We start from the raw sequence: 15,872 nt of genomic DNA on the forward strand, positions 1-15,872 counted from the left end.
AATAAATTCTATATTTGAAAATTTGAAACTTTAAGGACAATCATGCGACCTAAAGATGGTTACATAACAACATTTTTGCAAATAATTATAATTGAATAATAAATAAATAAAATCAAAATCAACTTTTGATTTATTTAAAAAAAAAATTAAGTTAAGTTATTTAACGAAGACAAATTCAATTTTTCTATATTAACATTATTTTATTTAATGATTAAAAAATAATAAGTAAATGCTTAAAAACAACAACCAAGAATCAACATTTGAAATGTTAAATTATACCATTTAATATTCTGATGTCTCTAGTTCAACACTGCAGAAAACTGACCAGAAACTGTTTCCTTCAACTGAGAAAAATCTCTAAATTTAGGAAAATGTTGTCATGGCATGATCTGGAGCTTGAAATCCATGCGTTTGTGTCTTAGACTATTGTAACAGTTTATTTTTGTGTCTAGACTAGAAGGATCTGTCTCGCCTGCAGTTGATACAAAACTCTGCAGCAAGAATTCTGACCTGCTCTAGTAGAAGAACTCACATTTCTCCGGTCCTTAAATCTCTTCACTGGCTGCCAGTTTCTTTCAGGATAGATTTTAGTTCCTGAACACGCTTCCGGACCAGAGGAGAGAAATCCTTCCAGACTGTTGCTCCTAAGCTTTCGAACGATCTGTATCTCCCTCTGTGTTTGATGATCTACTGACTCCTTCAAGAAACATCTTAAGACATACTTATTTGTGCTTTTCCCTGATTTTTCTGGGACTGTGTTTGTCTCGGTGGTGTCTTGACATTTTAAGTATTTATTTTATTGGCTATTGTTTTAATCATTTAAGCGCTTTGTGATCCTGGTCTAGAAAAGCGCTCTATAAATATTTCTTATTTACTTACTTCCATGATCATCTGCTGAATATATTCATGACTTCCCTCAACGGACTTCTTCAGTTGAGAATGTGCAATAGACGGAATAAACACAGTTCAGACAGGAAATCAGTCTGATTGAAGGAAGACGGATTGATGTCCCATCGGCGAGACGGGCTTCCTACTTGAGTGAGTGATCACAAACTTTTTTTTTAAGAAATCTCAACTCAAATCCTGTAACCAATGCTGAAGCTGTCACTTGAAAAAAACGTCAAGTTGACAGAAGTCGTTTAAAAAAACGGGGAATTCCTTTAAACTCGAGCTTTTTCAATCAGCATTCATATTAGCACCTGACGACACAGAGAGTTTGGCTCAACTCAAAGTCAAAGCTCTCCCTTCAGTGACAAGTATAATCCACTTAGGCACCGGCTCAGTGATCCTGCAGCCAATTATTGGCACTTTTAACACACACGCATCACAGTCAACTGTGTCCCCACTGTATTCTGCACAGGAAAGCCATCATCCAGGGAATTTAACTTCCCGGGCATGACATTTAATTTAAAAATGCCAGAGGTGAGTGATGAAGGATGAATGGGAGTCTACAGAGGCGGATGAAGAAATGCGCCAAAAGACGGTCTCTTTGAAAAACAAGCTGATGTTTATAAGGTCAAACCGATAAGACGGAATTCATGCGTAATTAAACCTTTAAGAGGATATTAACAGGGTTTTATGAAGGGGATCAAATCCTTAAACCAGGACTCAAAACTCCACTCAAGACATTCTCTATCCAGGTGGATGAAGAAGTGTGTTAAACATGTCTTTCACAGAGTATTGTGATGACATCGTGGTGAGCGTAGAAACCAACGCAGTAGATGATCCAACATTTACTGGAAAGCTTAAATTAAGCTTATGAATAAATATATTTCTTATTGTAATTTAAGGCGTTAAAATTGTAATGGTGACGAACATATTTTTTGTGTCCCTGAAACATTTGGTCTTTCTGGAATAATATCTCTAATTTTATATATATTTATATCTATATATATCTATATATAGATAGATAGATAGATATATCTATTTATATACATATAAAGATAAATATATATATATATACATACATATATAGATATGTGTAAATAATTTGAAAAAGAAACGAATAAAAGAAAAACTTATTTTAAATAGAAAGAATGTCGATGATACAATTTTCCATTATTAAATGGAAAAAAGCCCCAAACAATCAACATAATAATAAAGCATTTATTATAGCGTTTTTAATAAAAAAAAAAAAAAATAAAAAACATGCATTTAACACATTTTTTAAACATAGAGTTGGATATTCCAATTCCAATAATTAAAAAAGACATTGTTTCCAAATCAAAATGTTTTATATGGAAGTTTCTCTGAGTCAACCCCACTTTAAACCATTACAAAAAAAATAATTGAATATACTCATAATTAATAGTTTAATTTAAAAAATATATTTAAATGCTGGAAAATAATTAAATAAAAAATATTCCAAGTTTGAACATTTGAAATGTTTAATTCAATATTCTGATGGCGCTGATATTCTCCTCTGTGTCTCTTTATTGTTTATACCATTTATCAGCCTGTGTGTTGTATTTTAAACTGTACTATTGATCTATCTTGTCATTCCAGGATGATTTACTGTACGTAAAAGCAGCCCTCAAGCGACCCCCTAATATAGATAAAATGTTTCCACATCATAAAAAAAGATTTTGAATTATGAACAGCCGAATGGTTTCTCTTTCATCTTTCATCGATTAAAAAAAAAGAACACATTTGCTTTTGTAAAGGCTATTGAGGTTATCCTGGCAGCTTTTAGAGACCAGTCAATTGTTATGGACATATTCCAGTTGGATGAAGATCACAGCAAGAACTTCACAGCTTTTCTTCTTAGGAAGAACAGATTGGAATCAGATAAGCACCTGGAGGTAAATAAAAAAAAAAAGATCGATTGAGGGCTTTCACCAAAAATCCACTTTATCAGTGCAGTATTTCTGCAGAGGGAAACAGATATTAAAGCTTTACATCAGCAGATGTGTCCATGTGATGACACACGCATGTAAACCTCTGAGCTCCATGCAAATCCGAGGCTGCTTTCGAAAAGTGCTGACGTGGAATGTTGCTGTCAAGACTCGTTAATGCGAAGATATTCATCTCGGCTCATTCTGTTCATCCCTCAATTTAATTGCACAATTAGTCCTTTGAATGATTGGAGTTGGGATTCCTAATAAGCCTTCGCCGTCAGTCAGCCTCAATGCATGTCAAAAACTACACAAACAACAAACCTAGCGCTTGTTTTTTTTTTTCTTCTCTTCTCCCCCGTTTACAGTGGAGAAGAGTGAGAAAGCAAGGCATGCTGGTAGGTTGAAATAATGAGGGCTGAAGGCTGATACAGCAGGGGGGCACTGCACGAGAACACGAGCACCACATGCAACACATCTACGTACAACTTTAGTAGCATAAACACACACGTGTATCACTTCATCAGAATATTGAATTGTTCAATTTAACATTTCAAATGTTAAAACTTTGATTTTATTTTTTTTCATGCAATTTTTTCTTTTTTACATACATTTAATTTAATAATTTCTAAATTGAAAGGTTGAATTTGTCTTTATTGACTAATGGAATCACAATATGTCTATATTGTAATGTTGGGATATGTTGTTCAATTTAAAAATTCAAAAACATTTTCACAGATAGACTTTAAACACTATAATTCCAAAAATCCAAATATTATTTTACTAAATTCTATATTTCTAGCCTTTTAAATTCAACGTAAAAACGTTGGTATAATAGTGCGACCATGACCAGCTGAAAGTCTTTATCATGTTGCTCAGTACTTTTGTAGTGTTGTCTAAGATGACACGCCCATATAGAAGTATATCAGTATTATCAGAATATGCAATGGTTGAATTAAACATTAAGAATATTTGAATTGCAATATTTTTAAGCATTTGCTTTCTTCTAAATATTTCTAAATTAATTTCTAAATATTTAAATAAAAAGTATTTTGATTTAATTCTAGAAAATTTGATTATTTTCAAAATTTAGTTTAGTTTATTAAATCGTATTCGAATAATTATATCATATTTTCTTTTAAATTCAATATTTTTAAATTGGCAGACTTTTAAATTAAATCTAGACATAGTGGTATAAGAGGTATAATAGCTACCATTGTTATATGGAGCATATAAAAGGATAAAAAAAAAGTGAGAGTATCTGGATGTTCTGTTCTATGTTAGTCTTTGTATCCTTTGTCTTTGTTGTTTTTCTTTGACCTATGTTCTTTATCTTTAGACTTAGATTGTATCATCTTGTTCTTTCTCTTTATGTTCTTCTTCTTATTTTATTTTTTATGTATTATTTTTTATTGTTTATGAAAAATTGCTGGCTATTGGAAAAAAACAATTTCCCGAAGGAGACCTCCTGAGGGATCAATAAAGTTTTACCTTACCTTACCTTACCTTGAAAGGATAAAAATTAAATAAATTGAATTCAGAATTTTTTTTTTTTCAATAATTGGAATATGAAACGCTAAATGTTAAAAATATAAATATTTTGAAAAAAAATTCCAACATAAAATGCAATATTCGATAATGGTGTCTTAAAATGCGATATCGATATAAATGCGATATTTTTTTCTTTCACCTAAAAATGTACTGAAAGTCACCGTGCCCGCAAGACGTGTCGCCATAGCAACCCAGCCTAGCGAGCTGCGCCGCACAGTTCACAAACAGACGGAGACGTAAACAACAACGAGACATAGAAGTACAAATTGACAACATTAGAGAACGTGACACTGATTGGTCGAAGTGCGCCTTTAAGAAATACTACTTATACAATAATCGCAATATCGATATTATTTTTTCGATATATCATGCAGCCTTAGTTGAAACATTATAATGTTCAATTAACCCATTCAATATTTGGATGGCACTGATATACGAGAGATAAAAGAAGATAAAAGAAGAGAAAAACAAGAGGGGGGGAGGAGCTAGAAGATGAGGAGGAGGGCATGCAAACGTCCTCACTTACTCTCGCTGCTGGACGTCGGCCTCGGAGCAGGGGATGTAGAGCAGCTTCAGGACTCTGGCTGTTTGGGAAGATTGGTGTTGAAGCTCCGGGGAGCAGAGAGACTCCTCTGGTACTGAAGCTGTGATGGAGTCGCTGTTCAACATCCAGAGCTGTAGGAGGAGCAGAAGACGAGTGAAGACATGATCCTCCAGCATCGCAACGTGTTTACATTCAAACTTGGAGGCCGTTTGTTGCACTTTCCCTCAATGGAAGATGGATCTAGATGGTGCACCTCATGGTGCATAAGCATCAACGTGCTCTTAGAAGTAGATTTTATACTGATGGCAAAATAAATATTTTGAATAAATGCATGATCGATCCATTCATGAAATACGATATCATTACTAATTCATTCAGTTTGACCATCAGAAACATTTTCAAACAAATGTAAATCACAGAAGTGCATTAATAATTTAATTAGATATTTCTATATACATTTACTTTGAGAATAAATTGAAATAACTTATTTTAATTATCTGTTTTTATTATAATTTCATAATGCATCAAAACAACACAATAAACCTTAATAAATAAATATCCTGAGTTGTTTACAATAAACATAGAGTACAGTCAGCCGTATAAAAAACATGGATCTCATCACAATTACATCTGGACTTATATAATGAAAAACATATACCGTTTATAATTTTCTACTGTTTAATATACTTCTGTTTAATGTTGTATTTGTTGTGTCGTAATGCTGTACTACTATATAGTTAATTGTCACATTAAAATAGCTGTGTTTTATTGTGTTTATTGTTGCTTTTTCCATTTGTGTTTCTACTGGGAACTTTCTACTGTGTCAACTACAATTTCACCACTGTCTGATGGAAAGAAGAAATATAAGATCTTATGGTTTTCACACATGTGCTTCCAGTTTACTCATCACCTGTATAACAAAAATATATAAATAAATAAGTTGCAAATATTCATCCAACTTCAATTACTGATGAATGATCAACTCACTATTGAACATGTAGCAGAAGATAATGTGCCCTGAAATCTGACTATGAAAGAAACTTTTTTTTAAGTTAAGACGTTTCAACTGGAAAAAGTTCTTCAAAAGTACGACTTCAATTTAAACCTGCGCAAGCAGCCTGTAAAAGTATTCTGAATAAAGCATTTTAGTGCAAGTTTGTATTGAAACTAGGCAAAAACATAAAATAATTAAAAAGCAATAGTCAATCCACATGTTAAACTGAAATTGTTGACTTTTCAGATAGCACAAAAAAAACACACAGGGTTAGTCTTTATCTAGTAAGAAAATAAGAAAGTAAGTACGTAAGTAAGTAATATTTTTAGAGCACTTTTCTAGACCAGGGTCACAAAGCGCTTAAACAATCAAAACAATACCCAATAAAATATATTCCTAAAAGGTCAACGACGAGACAAACGACAAAAGCACAAATAAAAATGTCTTAAGATGTTTCTTGAAGGAGTCAGTAGATCATTAAACACAGAGAGAGCGGAAGATCGTTCCAAAGCTTAGGAGCAACAGTCTAGAAGGACCCAGAACAGAACCTTGAGGGACTCCACACAACAGATCCGCCGATTCAGACCTCATTTGATTGGCAGATACACTAAAACTGCGTTTATTGTGTGTGTTTTTTTAAACTTAATGTAAGTTTATAAGGTTTAGTAGTTGCTCTTTAGCGCCTCTGAACTTTCCCCAAACCTGCTGTGATTGCTGCTCCGTTTTAGTTTGAAATGAGAAAAGTTGTACGTCATGACTCAGCGCAGACGGATGCTGCCCCCTGTGTGGCTTCCTGTGCGCTGAGATGACACTACTGACAACTTTCTGGAGGAGTCTCTCAATTATCGCCGGGAAAGAGCCTAAAAATAGACCTGAGGCAGCTCTTTCTGGCTCCGACTATCAAGCGGAGGGGATCATACTCACGGTATACACTTCATCTGCACATTTTATTTGCCTCGCAGCACAACACGATGCCAGGGGGAGCATCGGTTGAAAAAAACAAAGTGTCTCAATACCTCATGTCGCTGCTTAAAATGACAAACTCGCTTTCTATTTGGCTCATTTATTCACAGAAGGGAAGATTTAACATGAACATTTTGAACTTGTCTCCACCCTCAAATAAAAAAACTAGTTATATTTAAAAAGTGTTTCTGATAAATTTATCTTAAGGGAGTGTCAGGAAAAAAAGAAATCCAGAAAAAGTGTATTAATATTCAACAGCACTGTACCGTTTTGATCCCCCCCATCTCCTAACATACATTTTTTAAGCTTTTTTTGTGAAAATACTTATCTTATTGGTTTATATTTCAATAAAATGTCTGTCAAATTAAATAATTTGATCTTCTTTTTTTTTACAATTAAGATGTAAATATTCACAACGTCACAACGTTTGTTTATTTTAGTGTTGCAATTAAGCTTCCAGCCAATAGATGATAGCAATCACTGGAAAAGGCACAATGACCGTGGATGAGAGGATACAATAGGCTTAGCAGTAGATTGATCCTCAACCATAAAAGAGAGCTCCCCTACTGCCCTCCCTCTCACCATGTTCCCTCCTGTGGTGTGACAATTATCGAATCGTTAACATAACAAAATGAGTGTCCATAGTTTTTGTTTTTTTAAGCCAATCGGCTCTTGGCTGGGCATTATAGGGCGAAAAGCCAAATGGCTCTTCTGGGGGACATCTTGTTTAAAGATGATGTAAATATTTTTGGCTTCGAGTTATACTTATTCAGCCAAAACGAGAGGAACATTCAGACGAGATCACTTCAATTCTTGTTATTATTGTGTTGAATTAGCTGATTATAGCTTCTGTAGTTTGCTTTGCATTAATGCAAAAGTTATATTTTTGCAACCCCAATGAGGAATTCCTTGTAGAATATGCTCAATAAAAAATGAACAATAAAGTACTCAACAATTATATAGTTATAATTATTCAAAAATATTGTTAAAATATATATTTTTGCTGTAGCTGAAGTCATTTACTATACAATAATAGTAAGAATATATTTTTAAGATCAGCAGCTACTGTAATAGATTCTTCTTCAGGGAGTTAATGAAAAGCTTATTCCTGAAAATTGAACACATAAGATATATACAGGATCCAGAGATAGACAAACATTTATTTTTAAACCCCACAGTTAAAGCAATCAGCTTAGACATGATTGTAAAGTATCCATCTGATTGAACGACCAGCCGTGACCTCCATCGTGCTTCTAGAAGAGGACTATTTTTACCCCAAATTTTTCACGAGTGTTTGTGCCAGCTCTCACCAGTAGGAAGGTTTTTCCGTCAGGAGTCTGGACCGTGAAATGGAAGGTGCTCAAAGAGTTGGACAGCTCCAGCAGCCTCACTGCGACGGTTCGCTCCAGGAACTCGGATCTGACAACAAGAGATGTCGCTCAATTAAAATAGACGGTTTCGATAAATAAATACATGAATACAATTCAAAGCATTTATCATAAATTAAAAAAACAAGTACTTTATTTGATACGTTAATGACCAGATAGAATATTCTACAACATTTGATTCAACTCTAAAACAAAATTCAAATACTTTAAATTTAATTTCACAAGAAGATTTAATATAAATTCTCATGTAATAATAAATTGTCATCCAAATATTCTTGTAAAAGAAGTAAATAATAGTATACAAGTACCATAAGAACATTTTACTTTTTATAATTCATTCATTTGTTAACACATTCAATTAATTATTGGTTAAGTTTTGTTTTATTAAATAATCAAATTAAATAATTTCTAAATTGAAAAGTTGAATTTTTTTTTTTCCACAATAGTTAAAAAAAGGAAGGAAGGAAATATTTGAAAATAAAAATCTCTTCACATATAGTTTTATATTCTTATTCAAATAATTCAAAAATAAGATTTCGACTTTCAATATCTTTTTAATACGTCGATTTTTAAATTCAATATAAAAATGTTTGTATAAAGGTGACACCGAACTTCATCGAACTTTCAGCCAATCATGTGACACACAGACAATCACATGACAAGGTAGAAGCGCTTTTAAAGGCTACGAATAAAAAAATATTTAATTTTGAGAATGTATTCATGAATTATTGGAATAAAAATATCAAACTATTTATAAATAAATTCATTGACTTAGAAATTATTATTTTATTTTATTTATTTTAAAAGAGTAAATTCAACCTTTCAATATACAAATGGTTGAATTCAATAAAAGTCCTAGTTTCAATCATTCAATATTCTTATATATTGCAGTAAGAATCCTTTCAAACTACAGTTTTATACTCAAATCAAATCATGTGATCAAAGCTGTGTTTCGCTGTTGATGTTCAGTCGTAGCCGAGAGTGAACAACATCCACTCGTGATGACTAAACCAGAACGGCTTCATCTTCTCTACATCCACTCGTACATTTTCATCCGTAAAACGCTCCCTTGTGTCACTAATAAGTTGACTCATTCAAAACCTGCCTGATAATCGAATCGTCTGCTTTGGGGTCTCCCACCGCGGGCTCCACTATAACCTGCGTGAAGTACAGCCTGAGTGTTCCTGGAAGACAAACAAAGAGAAAACGCTCAGCAAAAGCTTTTTCACTTCCAGTAGTTTATTTCTTCTGTTGCTCAGTTTGAGGAATGGACCACAAATAACTCGGAAATCTTCTTGATGTATGTGTTGGTTTGTACCTGGAGCCACTGCCTCTCCCAGGACTGCAGAGCAGCTTTTGCAGGAGATGGATGCCAGACGTCTGCAGGGTTTCTGCTCAAACATATCCCCACAACACACACACAAATCAGTTTTTTGAGACAAAAATCAACTGCTCTTTAAAACCACAAAAGTACAAAATGGGTAAAATAAACAGATGGTATTTGTTCCTCTGTGTTTTGTTTTGCTTACCCTTCATCATAAAACAACACAAATCGAGCCAAGAGCGAGAAAACGATATAAACTGTGAAACAGAACCATCCCTCACTCGTATATATTCCATAGACATGATCTGTGAGAAAATTAGCTAAATAACAGATAAATGTTATTGCCGTCATCATTTTTAAAGAGGCTTATTTTTTTTGTTTTTGTCCTGGTAAACCTCATCTACAGTTGACAATTGAATTTCAACATTCACTCATTGAAACAAAATGGTGTTTACATTTTTTAAATAATTAACACGTTGTATTAAAATGAAAAAAAAACACATTTGAGAAGATGTTAGTCTGACAAAATTATGATTTTGAAGTAGTAATTTATTTTTTTAATCCTTGCAAAAGCTTCCTAATTGTATATTTTCATGTCCGTAAATAACAAATATATTCCTGAAGTTTTATTATCACACATTTACCTAACTCTTAATGACCTCCCTGGCTTCCAGAAATACTTATGCAGTGGTGAAGGTCGTTCACCTTGACCCAAAGACAACACAAGGGATAACAAATTTAAGACAAATCCAGTCTTAATCCAGAAAAATATTACTAATGTGTTTCTATTCATTGAACTGATTTCAGATGTTGGCAAAGTGCAGCCTGGGACCATTTGTGGCTCTTTGACAATGTTTAAGTGGCCCTCATAGAGTAAAACTACAATACGGATCAGGTCGACATGTTTCTAAAGCCAATATGGTTTAGAATTAGTGAATACAATTTATTTTCCAGTTAAAACTTTATGTTTTTTGTTTTTGAAACCTTTCAATAGGCAGTAATTGGCACAAAATCAATTTTACATATGTTGTCTCTTTTTTTAACTAAGGAATGAATTGCTTATTAGAGATACATTATAATTATTTAATTAAAGGTATATCAAATTTAAAAGTATAATTTAAATGATCATAATACCAATAGTTGCAGTTCCAGATATCAGCCGATGTTGGGGATATTGTTCCAAACTATACTACTTAGATTGTACGTATACTGTAATAGTGTATCATTTTTATGTTTTTTTTAAAAATAATTTATTAATTATAATTATTATAAGTGGTGTCGTTTGGAAACTATCTGGCAATCCAATATGCAGTAGAATACCAAGGCAACGATACAATATATATTGCGATAAATTGCAATACTTTAGGAACAAGTATATATTTGTAGTATTGTCGAGAACTTGACTCTGGTTTTGGAGAATTTACAGACCACATGACTTTTGACGAAATCGTAACTGCTTTCATTTGTTTTAAAACGAAATTTTTCCAAACATCATCTTAAACGGTATCCTCTCATCCTCAGTCAACGCAATGATCATATTGTTCTTTTAGCTGCGGAGGACTTCACAGAAGTTTATTTACAACCAAAAAATGAACATCATTCGTTCTCATTTCTTCTGGGAAACTCGCAGCTCCACAACATTTGTTTATTTTAGTGTTGCAATTAAAATTCCAGCTACTAGACGACAGCACTGGTAAAGGAACAATGACTGTGGATGAGAGGATACAATCGGCTTACCAGGAGATTGAGCCTCAACCAAGGAAGAGAGCTCTCCCACTGCCCTCTCACCATGTTCCCTTCTGTGGTGTGACAATTATCGCATCGTTTACATAACAAAATGAGTGTCCAATTGTTTTTCCAATCGGCTCTTGGCTGGGCATTATAGGGCGAAAAGCCAAAAACTCTTCTCTGGGACTTTAAGATGTTAAAGATGATGTAAATATTTTGGCTTTGAGTTCTACTAATTCGGCAAAAAAAGAGAGGAAGGATCATAATGTTCCTTTAGCTGCGGAGGACTTACTGGCTCCACAGAAGTTTATTTACAACCAAAAATTGAACATCATTCATTTTCATTTCTTCTGGGAAACTCGCAGCTGCAAAAACCACTGTTAAATAATAATAATAATAATTTATCACAAATAAACATCTTATCTTGAATACCACTTCAAGCAAGTTTTCCTTAACTCTCATTTGAATGAACAAACCTTTGGATCTTGACTGTCCGCCGATCCTGCAGGACTAACTTCCTGCACCAGAGTCTGGTCACAGCTGCCGTCACTCGGTAAGAGGACGAACGTGTCGCCCGTTAAGCAATCTTCCGGTCTGGGCAACAACTTTTTGGCAAAGGGGTCTGCATGACAACACCAGTCGTCTACGAGGGCGTTCCAGTTCCCATTGGGAAGAGGGAGAACACGCTTGAAAGATCTGAGGAGAAATCATTGAAACAGATGGATTTCATTTTATGACTTCTTCGATAAACAGGCTTTAATTTGCTAGGACATATTACTAGAACACAATATTGACAGACATTTAAAAATGATTTACCAAACCTATTTTAATATGAACACAAATATTGACAGAGCCGGGGGAAGGCATGTGATCCAACGGCGCAGAGAGGAAATTACCGAGCAAATACCCTCGAACAATATTATCCTCATTTTAAAAATATTTATTCTTTCAAGGTGTTTTTTTGTTGTTATAACTACTGATAGTGGCAATAAAAAGCTACACAACTTTTTTTCCCTCATCCCCCTGAAGCTCTTTATTATCATATATTTTATAACTTTATTATTATCCTGCAGGCCACAAAGGTTTTGTAATGGGTTTTATTGTAGTGTAAATCACTATCATTAGTAGTACATAAATAAAGCTCCGCATTATTATTATAGTTTGGGCTGAGGTCAGCAGCAAAATCATTTCCTGCTGAGCAACCATTCAGTTCCTCCTCTTTATGTTGAGGTGCAAATTATAATTAGACAAAAGGTCGTTAAAATTAGATTTTGTGCTTCCCAGTCCCAGATGCCTCCAATTTCCTTTGTAGGAAGTGGAAAAGAAGTCAACTTTTAGTGGGTCAATGCTGAGAAACACAGCCTGAGGACAATAGTCTGGGGAAATGCAGCTGTTGCAATTTTCGGCCGTCTGATTGCTGACCGGAGAAAACTACACACCGTCGGCGATAAGAACAATAGCCGCGCTCAGCTGCTGCAACGCTAGGTCACGAATATAATGGCAGACTTAAAAAAAAAAAAAAATTGCTAGCCAAACCTTTATGTCACGATAAACTATATAAATCCAAACAAAGGCTGACAACTGACGACTGAGGTCCGGCTCCATCCATCATTATTATTTTCCTCTCGCAGATTCATCTTCCTGTTGTCAATAAAGTAACCACACGGCGTCGACTCACCTGTCCTCCGTCAGCCTGGTCAAGCAGTTTTGGCAGTGGAAGCAATAAGTCTCTTTGGCCCGGAGCATCTGCATCACACTCTCCGACGCCTCTGTGGAGGGCCAAAGGCAAAAAAAGAAAAAAAGAGGAAAAAAAGCATGAGCCTCTCACATTGTATTAGAGGGAATCGATAGAACACAGAGAAGGTCACTTAGCTGAGAGGCAAGAAATCAATCTGACAAAGTTGATTTTTCAATAGTTGTCGGAGGTTGTTGCTTCAATTTTTGAACATTAAGTAGAAAGAACATTGTCAATGGATGATAAAAATATGGAATTCAGGTCTAGTAGTAGAATGTGCCCTCAAAAGAATAGAAAAAACGAAAATACGTGTTTAAACGACAGGCTTTAATATATGCTCTAATAAATAAATACATTAAAATTCAGTTGAAGCATTAAGCATGATGCTTATTGGTGAATTAAAACTAGGACTATGTAATGGCAGGAACCTAGCAATACGATACGTATCACGGTACACAGGATATATTGTAAGTAAGTAAGTAAGTAATATTTATTTATATAGCGCTTTTCGAGACCAGGGTCACAAAGCGCTTTAACAATCAAAACAATACTCAAAACAGTACATACTTCAAAGATCAAGACAACACCGAGAACAACACAGGAGTTCGAGAAATTCAAGGAAAAGCCTGAACAAATAGAAACGTCTTAAGATGTTTCTTAAAGGAGTCAGTAGACTCCATCAAGCGCAAAGAGAGAGGAAGATTGTTCCAAAGCTTAGGAGCAACAGCCTGAAAAGATTTCTCTCCTCTGGTCCTGAGCCGTGTGCGTGGAACCATAAGTAGATTCTGATCCACAGACCTCAGAGACCGAGCTGGGGTGTAAGGCTGGATCAGATCAGTGATGTAAGGAGGAGCCTGACCATGAATAGCTCTGAAAGTAAGAACCAGAATTTTAAAGTTGATCCTGAAAGAAACTGGAAGCCAGTGAAGATACTATAAAGCAAGAATATATTTGTAATATTGTCGAGTACTTGACTCTGGTGTTGCAGAATTTACAGACCACATGACTCTTGACGAAGTCGTAACTGCTTTAATTTATTTTGAAACCAGAAATTGTCCATCAGCTTTCAAAACTGCTGGAGTCGACTGTATCCTCTCGTCCTCAGTCGTCACAGGGGATTTTTATTTTATTTTAGCTGCGGAGGACGGAATGACTGCTGCTATCTAGCGGCCAGAAACCGTGACAGGGTCGTAACTGATTTAATTTGTTTCGAAACCAAAATGATGTCCAAAGATCAGCTCTAAACACTGTTGGAGTCGACTGTATCCCCTCGTCCTCAGTCATTGCCGAAATCTCGCGTGATTTCATTGTTCCTTTAGTGAGGGCAGGCATAATGACTGGATGGTAAAATTGCAACACAAATATGGACAAACGTTGTTAATATTTGCACGTAAACTGTAAATTTGGAAAAAAAAGGGATTTTAATTTTTTTTATTTTACACGTACAACCGTAAAATAACTATGATAAGAAAATGATTTGAAAGTGTGAAAAACAGATCTAGTAATGTTGAATTTCGATACAGCATCATGAAAAAAACAACAACAATATATCGGTGTAGCCTTAATTTGTCACACCTCTAATTACATCATCAAATTACTTTGACCTTAAGGGGAAATACTATCATCATCATCATCATCATCATCGAACTTTCATGATAAAAAAATCAGTTCTTCCTGAAGAAACATCCACATACATTTCATTAATAGATTTCCCACTTCTGCTGATTTGCTAATATTTTTTTTCCATGCATTTCCAAGATACACTGATAAGATTCAACTGCACTATTTTACATCAAAACATAAAAATATATATATGCAGTATCTTTCATTGCATTACCCGTTTGAACTAGCAGAACACAAGATATCAACCTTTCACTCTCAGAAATAGAAATTGTGACGTGTGGTAATAAAAACACAAACGATATTTCACACAGGCAATATTTATTTGTATTCATATAAAAAAAAGATTATTTAATTTATTATTATCAAGATTATTTCTTTATCATATTCACTACGGTTTTACTATACATACACATGTGCATTGACAACTTTACTTTGTTGTGTTATTATATGATTCAACGCATCTTTTAAAATAAATGAACTTTTGAGACAATTAGAAATAAATGTTATTATTGTTTGTTACGGAGGCTGGTCCTCGGCCTGACTCGCCTGGATAAGAACTTTGAGGAGGAACATTCCGAAGGAGACCTCCTGAGGGATCAATAAAGTTTTACCTTACCTTACCTTAAAGGCGACCGGATGATATTATATTGATGTAAACAAACCTGTATCTAAGGCGATGCGGACATTATTCACTCGGATGGATTGCCAGGGCTGACATACCTTTGTCGTCGCTGCACTGAGTGCTTATGCGAAGTCTGAAATGCAGCTCCTCGCCACTGGAGTCTCCGGCAGGTGTGGGGACGCAAGACCCCTCCTGGAAGCAGACACCAGGTGGAAGGGAGGCGGTGACATCACCTTTGGGGGTCTGGACGACGAGAGACGAGTCGCCACCTTTCACGGCAACATCAGCAGGACTCACAGCGACCCCTTTGCTGTTGATGAAGAAGAATTGGTCAGTACTAAAATTATACATATTCTTCTTTTCCCCCAAAATTATTTAGAAATAGACAATCATTTGAAAGTGTTTTAACCTCAAAACAATATTACTGACACTCCCGCCACAAACTTGAGAAACGTTCCTAACTGGAGAATTAATCAGACAGGGTCTCTTTCAGAACAGGAACAGTGATTAATGACTCGGCCATTCAGCAAAACTAAATCGGACCCTCTGAGTTTCAGAGATATCCC

The 15,872-nt window shown here is 34.8% G+C and overlaps 1 protein-coding gene across 2 annotated transcripts in view; it reads right to left on the bottom strand.

Moving 5' to 3' along the window:
* ube3d (ubiquitin protein ligase E3D) overlaps positions 1-15,872 on the bottom strand; it is a 72,365-nt gene that overhangs the window by 51,938 nt on the left and 4,555 nt on the right. For both annotated transcript variants that reach the window (XM_087805362.1, XM_087805361.1), the window contains exons 2-8: positions 15,405-15,616; positions 13,005-13,095; positions 11,803-12,022; positions 9,593-9,665; positions 9,380-9,458; positions 8,197-8,305; positions 4,912-5,060 (exon numbers count right to left, since the gene is read on the bottom strand). In XM_087805362.1, the coding sequence (XP_087661488.1) occupies positions 4,912-5,060; positions 8,197-8,305; positions 9,380-9,458; positions 9,593-9,665; positions 11,803-12,022; positions 13,005-13,095; positions 15,405-15,616 (933 nt within the window). The remainder of the gene's footprint in view (positions 1-4,911; positions 5,061-8,196; positions 8,306-9,379; positions 9,459-9,592; positions 9,666-11,802; positions 12,023-13,004; positions 13,096-15,404; positions 15,617-15,872) is intronic.

Source organism: Callionymus lyra, chromosome 13 (genome assembly GCF_982586985.1).
Source record: "Callionymus lyra chromosome 13, fCalLyr1.hap1.1, whole genome shotgun sequence".
NCBI classification, from domain to species: domain Eukaryota; kingdom Metazoa; phylum Chordata; class Actinopteri; order Syngnathiformes; family Callionymidae; genus Callionymus; species Callionymus lyra.